This window comes from Saccopteryx bilineata, chromosome 3 (genome assembly GCF_036850765.1).
Source record: "Saccopteryx bilineata isolate mSacBil1 chromosome 3, mSacBil1_pri_phased_curated, whole genome shotgun sequence".
NCBI lineage: Eukaryota > Metazoa > Chordata > Mammalia > Chiroptera > Emballonuridae > Saccopteryx > Saccopteryx bilineata.
This window is the reverse complement of record NC_089492.1, coordinates 52,242,915-52,268,065: the sequence shown is the minus strand read 5'-3', so window position 1 is coordinate 52,268,065 and position 25,151 is coordinate 52,242,915. Positions and strand designations below refer to the sequence as shown.

Here is a 25,151-nt window from a genome sequence, read left to right as displayed (position 1 = left end):
AACGTCCAGCCTTGTATTCATTAAGCCCAGCAGTAGGGCCATTGTCCAGAAATTCTGTGCCATGCCACAACTTAGTCTTCTTCAGCCTTTGTCCTTGTTAGACTAGCATAGTCTTCTGGCTGCACTTTGGCTGCTGGTGCTGTGTTATTGTATCTAGGCTGGCTCTTGGATCCCAGGTTGGAGCCATGTGGCTGCCAGCCTCAGGAGAGAGATGTGAGTTCAGGAAGGAATGTGTGCTCATGGGAGGGAGAGAGAGAGGAAAGGAGAAAGGTGGAAAGAGAGAGGGAAGAAGGGAGTTTTCCTTTGTTAGTTTGATTGTATTATCTTGGGCTGGGAGGGGTAGGCACTTTTACAAACTAAACAATCAACTTCCCATTCATTCATGGGCTGATGTTGGGCCCTCCCCCTAACCAGTCCATTTCCTAGATCTTCCAGGGCACTGTGTGCTTTATCCAGTTCAATCCTTTTCCTAGCCTGGACAGACAGGCCTTTATGGTGCCATCTTGGCTTCTACTGCACATGCCTCATAGAAAGGCCATTCTTCTGCATCCATCTTGGCTTTTACTAGGCATGTGCCCAACAGAGGAATTTCACCTGTTGTTTTTATTACTCTGTTAGTATCCAGGCTAATGGCTGGTAACATATCTTTTCTGCCCACTTTGGGGATTAGGTCTCGAGGGTAAAAGATGCAGCTGTCCCTTGGAGTGTGTATGAAGCTATAGCTTCTGACTTAACCAGTTTTGTTTCCTTTTCTCTTACTGATATCTAGCTACCTATACTAACAGTATTGGATTTAGTAATATTTTTACTGGTTTCTTAATTGAGTTAAATTTTAAAAAAATTTTGGCTGCTTTGTTTGGTTCCATATTTAAAAGTATGATGATACAATTCTATGACATAATATGTTTGCTTAAAGCTACTTCTGCTTTGAAAATGAATTAGGCTAAATGTCTCCTACATCTAGTTTTCATGAGTATGTTAAGATTGTGGGCATATTAAAAATTTGGTGAAGTGTAATCCACTTAACAAAACATGTCACAGAAAGCAAGTCTCTCTTTCCTCTTAGTGCATGGCTTTTTTCTATTCATAAAGACGACAGTGATGTAATCTGAATTTTGGTGGAAGTTGAGACACACCTTAGCCTAAGACACATATATCCTAACACAGTTCTAAAATCATAATCTAGAACATAAAAATACAACTAAGCCACAGAAAAAGAATACTGCATATTCCTCTGTGTGCAAACTAGTTTACCATTTAGTCCGTAAGTACGATGCTAAGTGGTATTATTTTAAGTTTTTGTGGGAGTGAGTGTAATAAACTAGAAACATTGTATGTTGAGACTGTTATAACCCGAGGACCCCCCTGTATATCTGCCTATCCTTTTCTATATATTAGTTATATTTTTAAGTTAAAATACCTGTTTTTCCAAATGTCTTCTTGGAAGAAACATCTGTTCAGGTCTTCTCCCCATTTTTTAAAAAAAAAATGGAGGCCCAGGCCAGTTGGTTCAGCGGTAGAGCGTCGGCCTGGCGTGCGGAGGACCTGGGTTCGATTCCCGGCCAGGGCACATAGGAGAAGCGCCCATTTGCTTCTCCACCCCCCCTCCTTCCTCTCTGTCTCTCTCTTCCCCTCCCGCAGCCAAGGCTCCATTGGAGTGAAGATGGCCCAGGCGCTAGAGTGGCTCTGGTCGCGGCAGAGTGACGCCCCGGAAGGGCAGAGCATCACCCCCTGGTGGGCAGAGCGTTGCCCCTGGTGGGCGTGCCGGGTGGATCCCGGTCGGGCGCATGCGGGAGTCTGTCTGACTGTCTCTCCCCGTTTCCGGCTTCAGATAAATTCCTTAAAAAATTAATTAAAAAAAATGGGATTGTTTGCTTATTTGTTGCTTGTATATTTTCTTCTATGTAATTTGTTGTTTCAGATCTTGTATTTAGGTCTTTGATCCATTTTGAATTAATTTTTGTGCATGGGAACAAAGTGTAGTCATGTTTCATTCTTTTGCATGTGGCTTTCCAATTATCCCAGCACCATTTATTGAAGATGCTTTCTTTTCTCCATTTTATGTGTTTGGCTTCTTTGTTGAAGATTATTTGTCCATATATATCAATATGTGGTTTTATTTCTGGGCTCTCGATTCTGGTCCATTGGTCTGTCTGTTTCCCTGGTAATATGCTATTTTGATTATTGTGACTCTAGTATGATTTGAAGTCAGGTAGTATGATACCTCCGGCTTCATTCTTTTTACTCAAAATTGCTTTGGCTACTCGGAGTTTTTATGGTTCTTTACAAACCTGGTGATTTTTTTGTTCTATTTCTGTAAAAAAAATGACATTGGGATTTTGATGGAGATTGTATTAAATTTGTATACTGCTTTGGGTAATATGGCCATTTTAACTATGTTAATTCTTCTGATCCATGAACATGAAATATTTTTTCCATTTCGTTGTATTTTTTTTTCAATTTCTTTCAGTAATGCTTTGTAGTTTTAGTATATAGGTCCATCACATCCTTTGTTAAGTTTATTCATAGGAATTTTCTGTTGTTGAAATTGTAAAAGGAATTGTATTTTCCCAGTTCATTATCTGATGTTTCATTGTTGGTGTATAGGAAAGCTATAGACTTTTGTATGTTGATTTTGTATCCTGCAACCTAATTGTATTGGTTTGTTGTTTGTAATAGTTTTTTGGTGGAGTCTTTGGGGTTTTCTATATACAAGATCATGTCATCTTCAAAAAGTAATACCATTACTTCTTTCTCTATATGGAAGCCTTTTCTTTCTTTCTCTTGCCTGATTGCTCTGGCTAACACTATTGAATAAGAGTGGAGAAAGTGACCAGCCCTGTCTTGTTCCTGAGTTTAGAGGATAAGCCTTCAGTTTTTCATCATTTGGTATTTGAGCTGATGGTTTGTCATAGATGGCCTTTATTATGTTGAGGTACTTTACTGCTATATCCATTTTATTGAGTGTTTTAAATATAAATGGATGTTGTATCTTATTGAATGCCTTTTCTGCATCTATTGATAGGACCATATGATTTTTGTCCTTTATTTTGTTGGTGGTGTATTACACTGATCAATTTATGTATATTGAATGTCCCAGTAGAGCCCAAGCTCTACGTTGACCAGGTTTCCCTGATTCGACTTCCCTGTTCAGTGGGACTCCTGCTTATTAGCAGGCTGGCAGCCTCTTCGAGACTACTGTTGAGGTGGCTATAAAGATGCTACTAATCAGTGCTGACACTAACTGCCACCAGAGGAAAAGCACGAGACTCACACACAGAGTTAGTTGCAGTAATCACACAGGCAGTTTATTACTCACAAATCCTTTTGGCGTGCCTGGGAACAGCTTAAGGGGGCCCCATCGGCGTGCTCCTCTCGGCTATCTTTGGTCAGAGCAGCGCGGAGACAATCCATGTTCACGTTGGAGTCTGGGCAACTACTGCAGCATGGGGCCCTTCAGCTTTAGTACCTTTTCTGGCCAATAGCTTCTAACAGGTGTCATTCTACAGGATTATCACCTCAACCCACCTTTTTGGGAGTTCCTCACAGGAAACCCCTTTTATGATAATCTGAAATGTTACATCAAACCACTTTTTAAGATGTTCTTATTTACATTAATTTACAAAGTTATGACATCAAGCCACTTCTTATCTGTGTATAACTTCAAACACACACTAACTGGGCCCTGCTTGAAAGAGTCTGTTTATCACATCTGCATCCACTATATTCCAATCCAGATGGCATAACTATTTAATTTCCTTAATTATTTTTAATATATCTTAATTACTTTTATATATCTTCCATATTATTGTCTTTTATATTTCTATATATTTAATTACTATAACATTATATTACTACAACATGAACCATCTCTGTGGTCCTGGACTGAATCCCACTTGATCCTGATGTATTATTTTTTAGTGTATTGTATTCGATTTGCCAGAATTTTGTTTAGGATTTTTGCATCTGTATTCATTAGAGATTTTGGTTTGTAGTTTTCTTTTTTGTTTTGTCCTTGCTAAGTTTTTGGAGTGAGGGTTATGTTGGTCTCATAAAATGTGTTAGGGAGTATTGCTTCTTCTATTATTTGGAAGACTTTGAGAAGGATAGGTATCAGATCTTCTTTGAATGTTTGATAGAATTTACTAGTGCAGCCATCTGGCCCTTGACTTTTATTTTGGGGGAGGTTTTTGGTAACTGTTTATATTTCTTCCCTGCTTCTGGGTCTATTTAGGTTTTCCACTTCATTCTGACTCTGTCTACAAAGATTGTATAGTTTTATCCATTTCTTGTAGGATGTTAAATTTGGTGACATATAATCTTTCATGTAATTCTAGTATAGATCCTTTTTATACCTATGAAGTCTGGTAATTTCTCCTTTTTCATTTCTAATTTTGTTTTTATAAGTCCCTTCTCTTTTGTTTCTTAGTGAATTTAGGCAGGGGTTTTCAATTTTATTGATCTTTAAAGAACCAGCTCTTTGTTGTATTCATTTTTCTATAGATTTTTGTTGTTGTTCTCTATTTCAGTTAGTTCTGCTCTAATTTTTATTATTTTCTTTCTTCTGCTGACTTTGGCTTGCCTTTGTTCTTATTTTTCTAGCCCTTTAAGATGTAATGTTAGGTTGTTTATTTGGGATCACTCTTGTTTCTTGATATAAACCTGTAATGATATAAACTTCCTTCTTATTACTGCTTTTGCTGCATCCCAGAAGTTTTGATATGTCATGTTGTCATTCTTGTTTGTCGTATATATTTTTTGATATCATCTTTTATTTCTTCTTTGACCCAGTCATATTTTTGAAGTTTGTTAATTTCCACTTTTTTTTTTTTTTTTGAAAGAGAGGCATGAAGAGAGAGCTAAGGACATTGAGCTGCTCCTATATGTTCCCTGACCTGGGAATTGAACTGGCAACCTCCCCACTCTGGGACAACACTCCAACCAATCAAGCTATCTGGCAGAGCTTTTTCAATATTATTATTATTATTATTATTTATTTTTTTAGAGACAGAGAGAGGGAGGAAGAGAGAGAAAAGGTAGAAGATAGAATGGAAACATTCATTTGTTGTTCCACTCAGTCATACATTCATCGGTTGCTTCCCGAATGTGCTCTGACCCGGGATCTAACCTGCAATCTTGTCGTTTTGGTACAATGCTCTAAACGATTGAGCTAAGCTACCAGCCAGGGCTTATATCCACATTTTTATGGGTTTCTTCTTTTTTTTAAAGTTGAATTCTAATTTCAGAGCCTTATGGTCAAAGAATATGCCTGATATAATTTGTCTTTTAGAATTTTTTGAGGTTATTTTTGTGGCCCAACATATGGTCTATCCTTGAATATTTTATACATACTAGAAAGGAATAAACAGTCTGATGTGCTGGGATGAAATGTCCTGTAAATGTCTATCATGTCCTTTGTTTTAGTGTGTCATTTAAGGCTGATAATTCTTTATTGATTTTCTGTTGGGATGATCAGTCTAAAATTGTCAATGGTGTGTTGAGATCCCCAACTATGAGTGTGTATTTATCTGTTTCTATTTTTATATGTTAGTAGAACTTTTATTCTTTTTTCTCCTTGATTTGGTGCATATATATTAAGAAGTGTTATGACTTCCTGATATACTGTATTTCCCCTTGTATAAGATGCTCCGGTGTATAAGACGCACCTTAATTTTGGGGCCCGAAATTTGAAAAAAAAATATTACATAAAGTTAATTGAATTCAACTTTTATTTATCATAAAATTCATACAACTCCTCATCACTGTCAAAACTCCCATCTGTTAGCTTTTCCTCATTTGTATCTGATGACGAATCACTGTCTTCATATATTACTTCGTCCTCAGTTCCATCTATGGTATTTGGAATGCCACAACCACTGTATAAGATGCACTGGCTTTTAGACCTCAAATTTTTTGAATAATGGTGCGTTTAATCCATGGGGAAATATGGTAGTTTCTCTTTTATCATTATGAAATGTTCATCTTTGTCTCTTTTTATCTTTGTTGTCTTGAAGTCAGTATTATAAGATATAAGGATGTCTATACCCGCTTTTCTTTGGCTATTTGCTTGGAGAATCTTTTTCCAACCATTCACTTTGTGTATACTTTTATACTTGCGGCTGAGATGTGTTTCCTGAAGGAAGCATTTGGTTAGGTTTCTCTTTTTGATCCCGTCTGCTACTCTGTGCCTCTTTGTTGGTGACTTCAGTCCATTTACATTTATGATTATTGACATGAGGATTTCCTATAACCATTTTCTTTTATGTTTTCTAATTGCTCTGTATCTCCATTATATCTTTTCCTTTGTGATTCTGTCTCTTATTTTAGTTTGGTGGTTTTCTATGACTTTTTCTCTTTTATGTTTTGTGTTTCAGCTGTAGGTTTTTGTTTTGTAGTTACTATTAGGTTTGTGTAAAATGTCTCAAAAATACAGTAGTCCTTTTTCTTTTGGTTGCAATCTATGCTAATTCAGTTGTACATGTTCAGTCTTTATTCTTCTCCCCTTTTATGATTTTATTGTTACAAATTATCTTTTTTTATGTTGTGCATTTGCTACCAAATTCCATGTTGTTTTTAATGCCTTTTTTCTCCTTTAACATTTGTTGTGTTTAATATCCATTTCTGAGGGAGAGTTGTAATTTCATACTTCTGTTAGTCATCTACTCAAAATTTTGTATCCTTTGCCTTTTGTTTTTGGTAGAAGATCTTTCAACATTTCTTGTCATGCAGGTCTTATAAATTCTCTCAGCTCTGGGTTGTCTGTGAAAGCCTTTATTTCTAAGTGATTGGTTTGCTGATATATTATCCTTGGCTGATGGTTCTTCTCTTTCAATATTTTGATTGTTTTCTTTTACTCTCTCCTGGTTTGTAATGTTTTGATTGAAAAATCTGATGGTAATCCAATGAGGTTCTCTTTGTAGGTCACAGTCATTTTTTCCTTCATTGCCTGGAGAATTCTTTCTTTGTCACTTATTTTGGACAGTATGAGTAAAATGGGTCTTGGATAAGGTCATTTTTTAGGTTGCTATAATTACATGTTTTGTTAGCTTTTCTGTTCGGAAGTCAAGTTCTTTCCATAGGCTTGGAGAATTCTCATTAGCAATTTCTTTTTAGAGGCTCTCAGATCCTTTTTCCCTCTCTTCTTTTGGTATACCCATTATCCTTATATTGCTCTTTCTGATGGCGTAAGATAATTTTCATAGAGTTCTTCATTATTATTTATTTATTTATTTATTTATTTCCCAACAAGCCCCATATGGGGCTGATGCTCAGACCAACTGAGCTATCCTCAGCGCCAGGACCAATGCTCAAACCAGTTGAGCCACTGGCTATGAGAGAGAAAGAGAGAGAAAGGAGAGAGGGAAGGGAAGAGAAGCAGATGGTCACTTCTCATGTGTGCCCCGACTGGGGATCAAACCTGAGATGTCTGCATGCCAGGCTGATGCTGTATCCATTGAGCCAACTTGTCAGGGTCAGTTTTTCATTATTTTTAAATCTTGGTTCTCTTTTGTCTTCCTCCTGGCTTATTTCTAGATTTCTATCTCTGAAATCTTTTTCCATCTGATGTGCTCTTTTTCCAGTGTTCTCTAATGCATTCTTCATCTCATTTATTGAGTTCTTCACATCCACAATTTGTTTTTTATAGTTTCAGCTTCTTTAGTAAAGTACTTCTTTTGTTCATTTTATTTATGAACTCATTGAACTGCCTTTCTGAGTTCTTTTTTATCTTGAGTTTCTTTGTAACTGCTTAAATTCTCTTTTAAATCACAGTCACATATGACTTTGAGTTTGTTTTCTGGTGACTTTTCATTATCTTTCTGTGCTCCCATGTTACTTTTGTTGTTCATAGTATTTGTTGGTTTGTTTCTCTGCCTATCATTTGAAGTAGTGAACTCTCTTCTTATTTAGATACTTACTTGTTCTCAACAATGTAGTAGATTGATTGGTAGGGTATTTTCTAGTAGATGTTACAGTGCAAGTTTTTGTTTTCTTTTGCCTGTATTATTTGCACCTCTGGAATTGTAGTGGACCTTCATTTGGTTGAGAAAAATTCCACATACCCATTGAGATGGCAGGCAGTATTGCTGTCTGTAACTGGCTTGCCTCAGTTACAGGGCAACATTACTGTGGTGGGGAAATGTGGCAAGTCGTGTAAAACCTATTATGTGAGCTCCTAGTGCTTTCTTCATTTTATTAATAATTTCTGGCCCTATTATGTTTTTTGGAAGCATCTTCACTGCTTTTCTGGGCACTGTTGGGCTGGGTAGGGCAGGGAGACATGTTTGGGATCTTGCAGGTTTATTTCTCTGCCAGCAATGTCTGTTGGCATTGCTTTGCTATTTAAGGCTTCCCAGCCACCTCTCCTGAGTTTTGCCACATGGGGTCAAGGGGAAGGTCGATGCCTCTTCCTGGAGGAACACTGCTCTGCCGCACTACTCTTCAAGTTGTAGCATGAGGAACATAGTCTAGTTTTACCACCGGCACTATGCTCGTCGAAATTGTGGTGGGCTTTGAATTACATCTGTGGCCAGTGTATCTCCCTACCCGTTCTGTCTTCTCCCCTACTCTTTCCAATATGCCCACCTTTAGATATACTGATGCATGGATCTTTCAGACATGTTTGTTGAGGAGAGCATTCTTTGTTTAGTTATATTTGCTACTTACTGCAAATTCAAGGGGAGAAACAAAAGGAGTCTTCTCACTGTGCTATGATGCTGACATCACCTTTTCTGGGCTTTTGTTTTCTAATTTAGAATTGATATTTGAAATAGACTCAATTTATTGGCAGCAATAATAGTTTTTATACTCTTCTGTGCTAAATTTGTGCCAGTGCCATCGTTGAGCATACTTAGTGCTGAAAGTCAGAAGGCTGTGTTTAGACAACTACATCTTTGATGTACATGGCTGAGTTAAAACTGAGCTATTAGAAGAGACATAGTAAAACCTTTTGATTTAGGCCATCAAATACATGAAAAAAAATAAAGTGTCATTTTTTTTCTTTGTCTTTCTCAAATTCTGTAACCTTTAAGAAAGATTTCACTGATAAGGTTGTTTGAGGATGGTCTACTCATGTATTTTTTCCCAACATCCTGAAACTCTTGTAGGAAATGGTACTGAAGACTTTAGGAAGCTTGTGAGCTGCTATAGGCTAAAGAAATTTAGCAACTACTAATTATTTTTTTTCCACTTGGTTAGATGAATTTTATTTTTGAAAATGTCAATCTCATCTATTCATAGCAGGTACCGAACTCCAGGCTTCTCCAAATGTTATTCTGTTGGTTAAATTGATTTGTCAGTCTTTAGTTTCTAAAATAAGGAAGAATGTTTTGAACTTGTGATTGAGAAAGACATTGAAGATCTAATTCTTTATTTAGAGTTTTACATTTCTTGTGTTTTATTTCTCTTTTTGGCTTTGCTTTGTCAAGAGCCTAAATAATATGTCAGATAATGAGTTAAGTTATATTTTTACAACTGTATGGTTTTTTTGAAGAAAGGCTTAGAAAGAAATACCACCAAATTAAACTTGAATTTTTTTTCTTTTAAAATTATAAAAAATATTGAATTTGTTGGGGTGAGATGGGTTAATAAAATTATACAGGTTTCAGGTGCACAGTTCTATAAAACCTCACCTGTATATTGCATTGTGTGTTCATCACCACATGTCAAGTCTCCCGCCATCACCATCTCCCCCATTTACCCTCTATCTCCCCCAACCCTTTTCTCTCCTGCGGTACCCACACTGTGGTCTGCATCTATAAATTCTTTTCTTTGCTTAATTCCTTTACCTTTTTCACTCAGTGCCCCAACCTCCATCTCTTCTGTCAGCTATCAGTCTGTTCTCTGTATCTATGAATATGTTTTTGTTTGTTTATTTTGTTCATTAGATTTCCACATTTAAGTGAAATCATAGTACTTGTCTTTCTCAGACTGGTTTATTTAATTTAGCATAATAATCTCCAAGTTCATCCATGCTGTTGTAAAAGGTAAGATTTCTTCCTTTTCTATGGCTGAGTAGTATTCCATGTATAAATATACCACAGCTTTTTAAACTGATCATCTACTGATGGACACTTGGGCTGCTTCCAAATCTTGGCTGCTGTAAATAATGCCGCAAGCAACGTAGGGATCCATGTATTCTTTCGAATTAGAGTTTTGGGTTTCTTAGGATATAGTCCCAGAATTAGGATAGCTAGGTTATAAAGCAGTTCCATTTTTAATTTTTTGAGGTAACTCCATACTGCTTTCTACATTGTCTGCCCAATCTGCACTCCCACCAACAATGCACGAGGGTTCCCTTTTCTCACATTCTCACCAACACTTGTTTGTTGATTTATTGATAGTAGACATTCTGACAGGTGTGAGGTGATATCTCATTGTGGTTTTAATTTGCATTTCTCTGATGATTAGTGATGTTGAGCATCTTTTCATATGTTTATTGACCATTTGTATGTCTTCAGTGGAGAAGAGTCTATTCACGTCCTTTGTCCATTTTTATTTGGATTGTTTGTTTTCTTGGTGTTGAGTTTTATAAGTTCCTTGTAAGCTTTGGATATTAAGCTCTTATCAGATGTATTGGTGAATATGATACCCCATTCACTGGGTTGTCTTTTCATTTTGTTGATTTTCGTTAGTTATGTTAATCGGTATGTTTAATTCATACCTACATACTAAAATATATACATACGTATACCTTCGTGTGCAGACAATTCATAGTCATAATTCTTTAAAAGCCCACTGTAGTTTAAGTATATGGAAACTTATGCCCACTGCTTTGGCATGAAACTGTTGCTATCAAGAAATTTTATTCCCAGATTGTTCCCTCATCCCTTAGTTCAGAAATTTTCTTTTTTTTTTCATTAGATATGAGGTTTAAATGAGTTCTAGTAAGACCAAGAGATTTTTAATTTGGGGGTATTTTAATATAGTGATTCAAGTGTGCTCCACATGTCAGTGTAGTGCTGTGAACTCTTGGTTAGCAGCCTTCAATCAGTACAGAAAGCAGAAGTAAGAATTTAGAAAGTTAAGTAATTTGACAGAATAACTATATGACTATCAAATTTAATAGTATAAAATTTGAGCTTGTTTTTGGCATGTCTTAAAATTTATTTTCCTACAAGTACATTTTTATTTTATTTTATAAATGTAATGCATTCATAACTGATTATAAATTAAAAAAGAAACAAAACTGGTCTTTACTGCAGGTGATTTGAAAAGCACTGCTTTAACCTGTATTTTACAGAATACAAGTTTTAGTGAGGGAAAGACCTAAATTGTCACTTAATTTCAAGTTGTTCTCAGTGAAGTCAAGATCCCTCTGCATCATTACTTGGATAAAGACCAAAATGCTATATATTTAGTCTTGATTCTTATTTAGGTGAAGATGCATTTGAGTTTTAAGGTCTTTAAAGGACAGAGAAAGAAAAATACCATGTGATATTACTTGTATGTGGAATCTAAAATAGAAAAATCTACAAAACAAAATAGAAACAGACTCATAGATACAAGGAACAAACTGATGCTTGCTAGAAGGGAGGAGGGTAAAGGAATGGGCAAAGATAGGTGAAGGGGATTAAAAGGTACAGACTTCCAGTTATAAAATAAGCTATGGGCGGCCCTGGCCGGTTTGCTCAGTGGTAGAGCGTCGGCCTGGCGTGCAGGAGTCCTGGGTTTGATTCCCGGCCAGGGCACAAAGGAGAAGCGCCCATCTGCTTCTCCACCCCTCCCCCTCTCCTTCATCTCTCTTCCCCTCCCGCAGCCGAGGTTCCATTGGAGCAAAGTGGCCTGGGCGCTGAGGATGGCTCTGTGGCCTCTCTCTGCCTCAGGTGCTAGAATGGCTCTGGTTGCAACAGAGCCAACGCCCCAGATGGGCAGAGCATCGCCCCCTGGTGGGCTTGCCAGGTGGATCCTGGTCAGGCGCATGCGGGAGTCTGTCTGACTGCCTCCCCGTTTCCAACTTCAGAAAAATACAAAAAAAAAAAAAAAAAGCTATGGGCATGTAAAGTACAGCATAGGGAATATAGTCAATAATATTGCAATAACTATGTATGATAACAGGTGGTTACCAGGTTTAATGTGATCACTTCACAAGCTATATAAATGTTGACTCACTATGATGAAAATATGAAGCTAATATAATGTATGTCAGCTATAATAATAACAACAATAATAAAAAGGAGTGCACTGCTGCCAGACTTTGCAGGGTTTTTTTTTTACCCCTGGCAAATTCAGTTTCTTTACAATGAGATGGAGAGATAAAATTAAAAATATTTTGATGGAAAAGTAGGCTTATTGATTGATTTGACATGGGTAGAGGAAAAGGGGAGATTCAAATGTGACATGAGTTTTGAAGTCCTATTATCTTAGAAAATTGAGAGGAGAGATAATTTCAGAAGAATATGATAGGTTTTGGTTGTCATATTAGTTGTATTGACTGTGTTGAGATTATAGTTGAAAACGTTAGTTATGATAATATCTTAAATATGAAGTTTAATTCTTCAACAAATATGCAATAAAAATAACAAAGGATTATATGAACTAAAGAGCATTGGTATGTTTCTAATATTAGAAGAGATAAAAATAAGAAAAGTAACTGGAAAAGGTAACAGAAAACTTAGAATAAGTAAAATTGCACAAAAGCAAAGGAAGAAGGGAAGAGTTTAATAGAGGTTATAAGAATTTAGACTTGCCACAGTTTAAGGTCTTTAATTGAATTTCATTATGATTATGCAACATGCTATGTGGTTTCAAGTGTTTGAAATTTGAGACTTGTTTTATGTCTTATCCTCTGGTCTGCCATGGTGAATGTACCATGTACACTTTATTATTATTATTTTTAGGTGCTTACAAGGTAGCTTTATCACATGTGATGAAAGATGTACATAGCAATAAAAACAAATCAAAATGATTAAAATGACAAACTATGTCTCTTTTAGCAGTGAACCTGAGACATTCACACTGATAACACTTGACATTTTAATCCATTTCAGATATAGCCATAAGTGGTTTCACGTAAATGTTCTTGTACTAGAACATGTTTTGATACTAGATGCTATCTTGAACTTCTCAGTAATTTTTGCTTTTGAAAATACTCTCAAAACGGAGATAGTGATGGAGAAAGCTTGGTTGTGACTCCAGGGAATTTTCTTTGCCATCTAAGAGACCACACTTAGGCTTGGGAGGTACTGGTTCGCAGGCTCCCAAGCTGAGTTGCATCTTCGACATTGGCTTAGATTAGCAATTTTCAACCGGTGTGTCACAAGACATTTTTTTAAAAATTGAATTTATTGGGGTGGCACTGGTTAACATAATTACTCAGGTTTCAGATGCCCAATTCTATGACACATCTCTGTACACTGTCTTGTATGTTCACCCACCCAAGTCAAATCTTCATCCAACACCATTTATCCCCCCTACCCTGTATACCATCCTTTACCTACTCTCCATCCTGCAGTCACATTGTTTTCCATGTCCATGAGTTTTTCTCTCTTTTTTTTGTCCTTTTTTGCTTAGTCCTTGAACCCCCTTTACCACCTTCACTCATGTGTACTTTAAAAAAGAATATATTTTGCAGATGTATAGTTGTACAAATGTCAGGGCGGTTGATAGTGTTAATCAGATCCTCTATGTACTGATTTTTTTGTTTACTGGTTCTATAAATTGCCAAGAGTTAAAATCTCCAGGTATTGTAGATTTGTCAGTTTCTCCCCTTAATTCTGCTAATTATTGCTTTATGTATTTTGAAGCTATGCTATTAACATTTATCTATGTTACATTTTCCTAATGAGCTGGTCCTTGAATCTCTGTGAAATGTCCTTTATTATTATTTATAATGCTGTTTGTCTTGATACCTAATTTACTTGAAATTAATATAGACATACCAGCTTTGATATACTTAGGACTTTCTCTTTTAGTTTCAACCTATCTATGTCTTGTATTTAAAAAGTTTATCTCTTTTAGAAAACATATACTTTGATTTTGAACTTTTTTCTAATCTAGTAATCTCTGCCTCTAAACAGGAGTGTTCAGTTCACTGGCATTTAAAGTAATTATTGGTATGGGTAGACTAATTTTTTATTTTTTATCTATTTTTTAAAGTATAAGTAGTATACAATACAGTGGTACCTTAACACATGAGCACTTTAAATCACGAGTAATTTGAGAGACAAGCAGTCACTCGAGGATTTTTTGCTTTAGGTCATGAGCGGATATTTGAATCACAAATGTTGGGCAAATGAGTTTGTAGAATTTGTGTTTTTTGAGTTTGCTCACTGTTATTGTTAAAAATGGCGCTGGGCAGCCATGTCTGTGTGCTTGCCCTCAGAGCAGGGCAGTTGATTGCAAATTGTGGATTACCTTTCTGCTTGGGAAGGGCCATTGTTATGCTAACATCTCCTCCCCCTCCACCAGCATCTTCGCCTGACCTTGAAGGTAAATACACTTCATAAACCAGTTTATTTCTTTACATTCTCTCTTATTATGTATATACAGTGTGTCCGTAAAGTCATGGTGCACTTTTGACCAGTCACAGGAAAGCAACAAAAGATAATAGAAATGTGAAATCTGCACCAAATAAAAGGAAAACCCTCCCAGTTTCTGTAGGATGATGTGGCAGCATGTGTACATGCGCAGATGATGACGTAACACCGTGTATACAGCGGAGCAGCCCACGGCCGTGCCAGTTGAGATGTGGACAGTACAGAGGAAAGTTCAGTGTGTTCTGTGGCTTGCTAAATTTGAATACATGACCAAAGTGCAATGTAAATATCTGTGCATTTATAATGAAGCGCCACCACATAGGAATAACATTACTCGGTGGGATAAGCAGTTGAAGGAAACTGGCAGCTTGGTGGAGAAACCCTGTTCTGGTAGGCCATCAGTCAGAGACGAGTCTGTAGAGGCTATACGGGATAGCTACCTAAGGAGCCCTAAAAAATCTGTGTGTGCGTGTGCTCGACAATTACACCTAAGCAAGACTACAGTTCATAAGGTGTTAAAGAAACGTCTCTGTTTTACAGGGTACAAATTGTGGCAACAAATGGAGCCCACATCGAACTGCACTGAATAGATATGAAACTGGGAGGGTTTTCCTTTTATTTGGTGTGGATTTCACATTTCTATTGTCTTTTGTTGCTTTCCTGTGACTGGTCAAAAGTGCACCATGACTTTACGGACACAATGTGTGTGTATATATATATGTATGCATGCATGTATTTGTTATTTATAAAGCACATTTTCTCATTTAAAAGCATGTAAAACATAAAATTTGTGTGTTTTGGGGGACTGGAACAGATTAATTGCATTCCCATTAATTTAAATGGGGAAATTTGATTTGACACACAAGCAAATTGAGTAACGAGCTCGGCCATGATGCGAATTAAACTCATGTGTCAAGGTACCACTCTAGTATATTAGTTTTAGATGTACAATATGATTCAACATTTACATACCTTACAATTCCTAATTCTAATAATCATCTGCCATCATGCAAATTTACCACAATATTATATTCTCCTTCACCCATCTCTCCCACCCACCTCCCCTCTAGCAACCATCAGCCATCAGTTTGACCTCTGTTTCAGTGAGTCTGTTTTTGTTTTATTCTTTTTTTTTTAGATTTTATATTCTTTATTCATTATTCTAGTGATCAACACCTAGGTTGCTTCCATATCTTGGCTCTTATAAATAAATAATGCTGCAATGAACATAGGGGTGTATATATACCTTTTTGAATTAATGGTTTTGTTTTCCTCAGGTAAGTGGAACTGCTGGATTATACGGTAGTTCTATTTTTAGGGGGTTTTTTGGTTGCTTTTTTGTATTTTTTTCAAGTGAGAAGTGAGGAGGCAGAGAGATGGACTCCTGCATGTGCCCAACTGGGATCCACCCAGCAAGCCCACTAGGGGGCAATGCTCTGCCAATCTGGGGTGTTGCTTTGTTGCAGCTGGAGCCATTCTAGGGCCTGAGGCAGAGGCCATGGAGCCTTCCTTATCACCTGGGCCAACTTTGTTCCAGTGGAGACTTGGCTGCAGGAGGGGAAGAAAGAGATATAGAGGAAGGAAGGAGAGGGGGGGAGGGTTGAAGAAGCAGATGGGCGCTTCTCCTGTGTGCCCTGGCCGGGAATTGAACCTGGGGCTTCCATATGCTGGGCTGATGCTCTAACACTGAGCCAGCTGGCCAGGGCTTAATTTTATTTTTTAAAGAAATATCCATACTGTTTCTACAGTGACTGCACCAATTTGCAGTTTCACCAACAGTGCACAAGAGTTCCCTTTTCTTCACATTCCTGCTAACGCATGTTATTCATTGACTTTTTCATAATAGCCACTCTGGTGTGAGGTGATAATCTCATTGTGGTTTTTTATTTCACTGATAATTAGTGATAAGTAACAGTTTTTTCATGAGTCTGTTGGCCGTCTGTATATTTTTTTTAAGAAATGTCTCTTTAAGACATTGATAAGAGTGTGGTGGTTACGGGGGGAGGGGGGAGAGGGAGAGGGGGAAGGGGAGGGGCACAAAGAAAACTAGATAGAAGGTGACAGAGGACAATCTGACTTTGGGTGATGGGTATGCAACATAAGTGAACGGACAAGATAACCTGGAGTTGTTATCTTTGAATATATGTATCCTGATTTATTGATGTCGCCCCATTAAAAATAAAATTATTAAAAAAAATGTCTCTTTATGTCCTCTACCTACTGTTTTTTTCCGATCTGATTGTTTATTTGAATGATATGAGTTCCTTATAAATTATATAGATATCAGCCCCCTTTCAGATACATAATTTGTGAATATATTCTCCCATTCAGTAGGTTGTCTTTTCATTTTGTTGACTGTTTCCTTTGTTGTACAGAAGCATTTTAGTTTGATGTAGTCTGTTTTATTCCATTACTATACAGCAGGGGTCAGGAACCTATGGCTCGCGAGCCAGATGTGGCTCTTTTGATGGCTGCATCTGGCTTGCAGACAAATCTTTAATAAAGAAAAGTAACGTTAAAAATATAAAACATTCTCATGTATTACAATCCATCCATTTCCTACCGCTCATGTTCATGGTTGCGGGTGGCTGGAGCCAATCACAGCTGTGCTCTGGGACAACACCAAATTTTTATTGGATAATGCATAATGTACACAGGTTGTTGTATGGCTCTCACAGAATTACATTTTAAAATATGTGGCGTTCATGGCTCTCTCAGCCAAAAAGGTTCCCAACCCCTGCCATACAGTTTTGATACTATAGCTTTGAAGTTTCATTTGAAAGATTGCTCTATTTGGGGTCTTTGTGGCTCCATACAAATTTTAGTATATTTTTTCCATTTCTGTGAAAAATGCCATTGGAATTTTGGTAGGGATTGATCACACTAGTGTCCATATGCTAACTTAAATCTTTTTCTTTGTTTATTTTGCATAATTAATAGGAATGTAGCTTGCTTACAAAAATAAATATTTTTCAAATTTTGGTGCAGTTGATATGAAATTAGTTGTTAATACAGGATATTTTATTTTTGGTGGTGAGCATTTACCAACTTGGTGAAGGTAGCTTTCTTGAAAGCTTGTTTGTTCTTGTACCTAGGCCTGAACTTGGTCTTTGCTCAAAAATATTGGTTGATTCAGTAATATTTTATCTTTATAAATATCCAGATTCCTTTGCTGTTTTCATAAGTACTCTTTAAAAAAATACAAAAACAAAAACGTTTATTTTACTGAGTTGAGAGAGAGGAAGGGAAGGGTTGGGAGAGAGACAGGTACATTGATCTGCTCCTGTATGTGCCCTGATTGGGGATCCAACTGGCAACCTCTGTGCTTCAGGATAATATTCTAACCCACTGAGTTATCCAGCGAGGGCCATAAATACTTTTAAAAATTAAAAAATCAAGTGAATTTTTCTAAATGTCAGAACACTATTTTGATAATTGTTTAAGCAAGAGAGTTGTGTTTTTTTATTGCCATTTTTTCTGCACTTATAGGTTGATTGGAGGGGAATAAAAGTGACTAGAAACTATAGAAATACTTAAAGAAACATTCTTTCTTAGTATCCTAATTGATCTAGGTTAGTGGTTGGCAAACTGTGGTTCGCAAGCCACATGCAGCTCTTTGGCCCCTTGAGTGTGGCTCTTCCACATAATACCATATATGGGCGCTACCTCGATAAAGAATATACCTACCCATATAGTTTAAGTTTAAAAAATTTGGCTCTCAAAAGAAATTTCAATCGTTGTACTGTTGATATTTGTCTCTGTTGACTAATGAGTTTGCTGACCACTGATCTAGGTGGCTGGTGAATGAGTTCACTGTGGTGTGCTCAGGAGCAGGTTATGAGAAAGGATTGTGATAGATTGAATTGTAAATGTGTTCAGTGTTTTGAGGCCTTCATGGTCAATAATTTAAAATATTTAGTAAACCAGTAATAAGCAAGAAATCAAAAATAGATTTCTGATGTGGACAAAAGATTAGGAAAGAAGTAGGGTTTTCCATACAGTCATTCACTTAAAGGTAATAGTTAACCTGTCAATAGGAGGGAGGAGGAGAAAAGAAGGTGTAAAAGGTAGTGTCAAGATCTGAGAATATCACAAAACAAATTGTATAATTTCTTATATCTTTGTCTAAACCAGAACTTTTTAGAAAAATCAACTGAAAGAGAAACTCGCCAAGAATATGCTCTAGCTATGATTCAGTGCAAAGTTCTGAAACAGTTGGAGAACTTGGAACAACAAAAGTATGATGATGAAGATATCAGTGAAGATATAAAATTTCTTTTGGAAAAACTTGGTGAAAGTGTTCAGGATCTTAGGTATGTTATTTTAATTCTCAGAGACTGGTTATATTGGGCTTTGTTTGACTTGTTTAGTGTTTTAAGGAAATTTAAATATGTTATTCAATATAAACTCAAAGGATTTCATTCTAAAACATTGTATCTTCTATTAAATATTTGGAGGATATGAAAAAAAAAACACTGGCTCATCACCATGGAAACGGTCAGATTTGTGTGTTATTTCTTCTCTTTGGGGAGACTTCCACCATTTTCTTTTGAAATCAAACTGGCTGTACTTTCACAGGTTGTTGGCACTGCCATGGAAGGAACCCTTTGAGAATCTCTTCCTGGTTAAAATCTTTGAAAGCAGTAATTAATGGTTAATTTATGGAGGAGTTTTGCCCATATATAGAAGTGGTATTTTTTTCCTGATTTTTAGTATTAGACGTTATACAAATAATGTACATGTAGTAACAAAAAAATACCCTCACACAGTGCAGAAGGGACTTCATAACACTTCTACCATCTTCCAATCTATGCCCATATCCCTTCCCCGCAGCACATGCATGCACTTATGGGCACATACACACAGAGAGATACACACAGAACATATACAGACAGATAGGTTCTACATATTCTTCTGGACTTTTTTTTGTTGTTGTTTAATATCTTGAGATTTCCATTAATCCATGTATTCTTTGTTTAATTATTGACACATTTTAAAAATGATACTCTTAAGAAATACCATATTTCGGCCCTGGCCAGTTGGCTCAGTGGTAGAGCGTCGGCCTGGCATGCGGAAGTCCCGGGTTTGATTCCCGGCCAGGGCACACAGGAGAAGCGCCCATCTGCTTCTCCACCCCTCCTCCTCTCCTTCCTCTCTGTCTCTCTCTTCCCCTCCCACAGCCAAGGCTCCATTGGAGCAAAGATGGCCTGGGCGCTGGGGATGGCTCCATGGCCTCTGCCTCAGGTGCTAGACTGGCTCTGGTCGCAACAGAGTGACGCCCCGGATGGGCAGAGCATCGCCTCCTGGTGGGCGTGCCGGGTGGATCCTGGTCAGGCTCATGTGGGAGTCTGTCTGACTGCCTCCCCGTTTCCAGCTTCAGAGGAATACAAGGAGAGAAAAAAAAAATTAAAAAAAAAAAAAAAAAAGAAATACCATATTTCCACCATGTGTAAGACGCATTGTTTTTCATTCTAAAATTTGGGGTCTAACAACTGGGTGTGTCTCATATAGTAGTTGTCAAGTCATTTAAGAAGTGTGTTAAGAAGTGTGGCATTTCAAATGCCATAGGTGGAACTGAGGATGAGGCAATATATGAAGACAGTGATTCGTTTGTCATCAAACACAGATAAGGACAAGCTAATGGATGGGAGTTTTGACAGTGATGAGGAGTTGTATGAATTTTATGATGGATAAAATTTGATTTCAGTAACTTGATGCAATATTTTTCTTCTTCAAATTTCGGGCCCCAAAATAAAGGTGAGTCTTAAACCTTTATGGCAGCATCTTACACATGGGGAAATACGGTAGATCTTCCTCTATAGGTGGCTTTCTTTGTATAGGTGGATGAGTTTGGGAGCCAGGCGAACTCCAGTTTTAGCTACTTTTTCCTCATGTGACCTTGAACATGATTCTTGACATTTTAACATCTTAGTTTTCCTTTTGGTAAATTAGGAATAAAAATTGTAACCTTGTAGGATTGTTGTGAGATTTCAAGTGTCCAGCAAATATCTTCAGCATAATAAGTGTTCCAGAAATGAATTTATCAGATAATTCAATACAGCGCATTATCCCAATGTCCAAATGTTTTTATAGAGTTGGGAGGTATCACCCACCCATATCATTGGTTTGTAATGGAGTTTTGTGGAGGGAGGCAAATGATTATTGTCTTTCTATAATTTCAAATATGAGTAAGCTGGTTGTAATGTAATAGGCTAGTGATAGGCAAGCCTATTACATTATTTATTACTCCATTTTTATAAATTCTATTATGTTTAGTAAAAATTATTAGTTCCTCTATAACAGGGGTCCCCAAACTTTTTACACAGGGGGCCAGTTCACTGTCCCTCAGACCGTGGGAGGGCCAGACTAAAAAAAACTATGAACAAATCCCTATGCACACTGCACATATCCTATTTTAAAGTAAAAAAACAAAACGGGAACAAATACAATATTTAAAATAAAGAACAAGTAAATTTAAATCAACCAACTGACCAGTATTTCAATGGGAACTATGGGCCTGCTTTTGGCTAATGAGGTGGTCAATGTCCAGTTCCATATTTGTCACTGCTAGCCGTAACAAGTGATATGACGTGCTTCTGGAGCCATGCCACATGTGTCCCACGTCACAGGAAGTAGTACTGTACGTGAGCGACGCAGTGCTTTGTGGCGCAGCCACATATAGTGCTCCTCTCACTGACCACCAATGAAAGAGATGCCCCTTCCAGAAGTGTAGCAAGGGCCGGATAAATGGCCTCAGGGGGCCACATGCAGCCCATGGGCCGTAGTTTGGGTACCCCTGCTCTATAATAATGATTTAAGATCTTTTTAAAAATAAGACTAGTGATAATTAGCTTTGTAAATTATTTAATCTACATTGGCTTATTACTTACTGATTTTTCATGTTGATTTGGAAATTTGAAAAATATTTATTTATATAAAGCTAATAGGATGATGGATACAGTTTAAAAGATTTTTCTGTGTTTGCTGTTATAGGTTTAGGATATTACTGTTAACATTATTAGCTTCTAATACTAACTGGATTTACATTCAAGTAAATTACAGCATTATTCAAACAGTACACTCATTAATTTAACCAGTAAATCTTGGTTATACTGAATTACCATTTGGTATTATATGGCTACTTATTTTAAAGATTTTTACTTGATAGGAAGTCTAGGCATGTCTTATCATGGTGTTTGTGCACTGGCTAATTGAATAATGAAATAGCTTTAGCTACATAGTGAATGATCGTTTAAAGTGGTTTGCAGACCTGACAAGGTGGTGGCACAGTGGATAGAGCATCAGACTGGGATGTGGAGGACCCAGGTTCCAGACCCCGAGGTCGCCATCTTGAGCGCGGGCTCATCTGGTTTGAGCGAAGCTCACCAGCGTAGACTCAAGATCACTGGCTTGATCAAGGGGTTACTTGATCTGCTGTAGCGCCACAGTCAAGGCACATATGAGAAAGCAATCAATGAACAACTAAAGTGCCACAACGAGAAACTGATGATTGATGCTTCTCATCTCTCTTTGTTCCTGTCTGTCTGTCCCTATTTATCCCTCTCTCTGACTCTCTTTCTCTGTCTCTGTAAAAAAAAAAAAAGAAAAAAAAAAGTGGTTTGCAGTTTGTTATATGTACAGAGGTTTTTATTTTTAATTAATCTCTAATGGATTAATTCAACCAAATACCTCTTCACTATTGATAATCACATTATAAAATATTGTACAGATATGTTTTTGTTTTTGTAATGCACTGTAGTAGTTTATGATGCTTATATATAGTATAATAGTATTTGAATATACTATTTTATTTTATATTAAAGTAACATACTTTCACATAAATTTATATTAATGTGTCTATTGATTTGACAAATACAGTATTCTAAGTGGCATGTTAGAAACTCCGCTAGATCAGCAATTTTCTGCCAGTTTGCTGTGTCACACTGGTTTCCCAAAAGAATTTTTAAAACATACAGCACCTGACTATTTAGTTAGGGGCACTGACCTCTTTCCCCTAAGACTGTCAGATAAAAAAATGACAACTGCCAACACAATAGCCATATGGTGTGAATGAATCAAAATTACACCTGCCCTGGTTGGATAGGTCAGTTGATTACAACATCAGTATGATGTACTAAGGTTTGATTCCCCTGTCAGGGTACATACAGAATCAACCAATGAATGCATAAATAAGTGGAACAGCAAATCTGTGTTTCTTTCTCTCTCTCTCTCTCTCTCTCTCTCTCTCTCTCTCTCATTCCTCTCTCTCTAAAATCTAGTTAATAAATAAAAATTAAAATAGATTATACTTAATTTTTTGTCAGATTGGTAAGATGTATATTTTTTGGTGTGCTGCAGAATTTTACTAATTAGTTTATATGTGCCATAAGATGAAAAGGGTTGAAAATTGTTGTGCTAAATTATCAGGTATTTTACTGATAGACATTTACGTATATATATCAGGGTATGATTTTGAAAGCAAGTATTTTTTTAATGTCTCATGACAAGCATTCAAATTTAACAGGAGTACCGGACCTTAGAACGTTGAATAAATTTGACATGTTTATAAAGCTTATTTTAGCTGTTTCAACGTTTTATGTTTCTGAAGTGAGAAGCAGGGAGACAGAGAGACAGACTTCTGCATGTGCTCAACCAGGATCCACCCGGCAAGCACAGTAGGGGGTGATGCTCTGCCTATCCTGGCTATTGATCTGTTGCAACTGGAGCCATTCTAGTGCCTGAGGCTGAGGCCATGGAGCCATCCTCAGCGCCCTGGCCAACTTTGCTCCCATGGAACCTTGGCTACTGGAGGGGGAGAGAGAGACAGAGAGAAAGGAGAGCAGGCAGGGTGGAGAAGCAGATGGGTGCTTCTCCTGTGTGCTTTGGCTGGGAATCGAACCTGGGACTTCTGCACCAGGCTGATTGATGCTCTACAACTGAGCCAACTGTCCAGGGCAACTTTTTTTGTGTGTGGTAGTTAATGTACAGAGGATGGTCAGTGTTTGTACTTACGCCATCAGTGAAGCTGTTTCATTTTGCTTAATTTGGAGGATCTCTCAGATTCTTATAAACTGAATTCTTTAAAAAAAATTTTATAGCTCGTTTGATGAGTACAGTTCGGAACTTAAATCTGGAAGACTGGAATGGAGTCCTGTGCACAAATCTGAGAAATTTTGGAGAGAAAATGCTGTGAGGTTAAATGAGAAGAATTATGAGCTCTTGAAGTAAGTTTAAATTCCAGTTTACACGCTACTACCTGTTGTTCTACATCTTCACAAACATGTTTTTGTCACTCTTTAAATTTTAGATATTCCATGGTTTTGGTTTGTATTTTGCTCATTAATATGGTTGAATACCTTTTCATATGCTAATTTGTGGTTTGTTAATTTTTTTCTAAGAGAAGTGCCTGTTTTTTTTGTCATTTTATAGGAGTTCTATATGTATTCTGAACATGAGTTCTTTGTATATATATTCATCACAACTATTTTTTCCTACCTTGTCACATGCTGTTTCACTCTCTAGTTTAAATGTAACTCAATTTACTGATCTTTTTCTTAATGCCTAGTGTGTTTTTGTGTCCTGGTTAAGATGTTTTTGCCTATCCAAGGTTATGAAGGTATATTTCTGGGTTATCTGATAGAAACGTTATTATTTGACCTCTTATATTTAGATCACCATTTTATCTGGAATTGTTTTTTGGGTAAAGTATTAAGTAGGTTCAAGAGTCCCCTTTTTTTTAATTACATGGATATCTGATTGAACCAGCACCATTTATTGAAAATAACATTTTCCCCACTGCTTTGAGGGTTTCCTTTGTCATAATAAAATGACCAAATATGTGCACAAGTGTCTTTCTTTCTTTTTTATTCAGCTGTATGTTACATAGCACTCAATTCATCCATTCAAAGTATGCAGAAAAATGGTTTTTAGTATATTTGCAATGTATGTAATCATTAACACAGTCAATTTTAGAACATTTTCATCACTTCAAAAGACACCTTATATTCTTTAGCTGTCATGTCTCTATTAACCCATTCACCCAGCCCTAAGCAACCCTAATTTACTTTCTGTCTCTATGTGTTTGCCTTTTATGAAAATTTTATATAAATGGAATCATGTAATATTTGTTCTTTTGTGACTGGCTTCTTTCATGTATCATAATTCATCCATTTCATTTGTTGTAACACTTATCAGTTCTGGCTTCTTTCATGTATCATAATTCATCCATTTCATTTGTTGTAACACTTATCAGTTCTTTCTTTCTTATTTTTATTATTTTTTTAAATTTTTTATTAATTTTTAATTTGTGTTTACATGGATTCAGGTATCCCAATGAATATAACTATCTCATCCCCACCCCTCTGTCTCTATTTATATCCCCTTTGTCCCCCTCCCCCTAACTCCCTCTCCCCTTCCCTCTAGGATTTGCTGTCCTGTTATCTGTATCTCTGTGTTATGTATATATAGTTTCACTAATCCCTTTACCTTCTCTGATCCCATCCCCTCATTCCCCATCCCTCTGACTGCTGTCCCTCTGATCCCTGTGACTACATCTCTGCCTCTATTCTGTTCCTCAGTTCACTTTGTTCATTAGATTCCACATATATGTGAGATTATATGATATATTTCTTTGCCTGGTTTATTTCGCTTAGCATAATAATCTCCAGGTCCATCCAT

General features: G+C 36.9%; 1 protein-coding gene across 2 annotated transcripts in view; it reads left to right on the top strand.

Annotated features, from left to right (window-relative positions):
• The window catches only part of ATP6V1H (ATPase H+ transporting V1 subunit H), a 144,238-nt gene that overhangs the window by 48,030 nt on the left and 71,057 nt on the right, over positions 1-25,151 (top strand). For both annotated transcript variants that reach the window (XM_066266124.1, XM_066266123.1), the window contains 2 exons: positions 18,609-18,787; positions 23,573-23,698. In XM_066266124.1, coding sequence (XP_066122221.1) covers positions 18,609-18,787; positions 23,573-23,698 — 305 coding nt within the window. The remainder of the gene's footprint in view (positions 1-18,608; positions 18,788-23,572; positions 23,699-25,151) is intronic.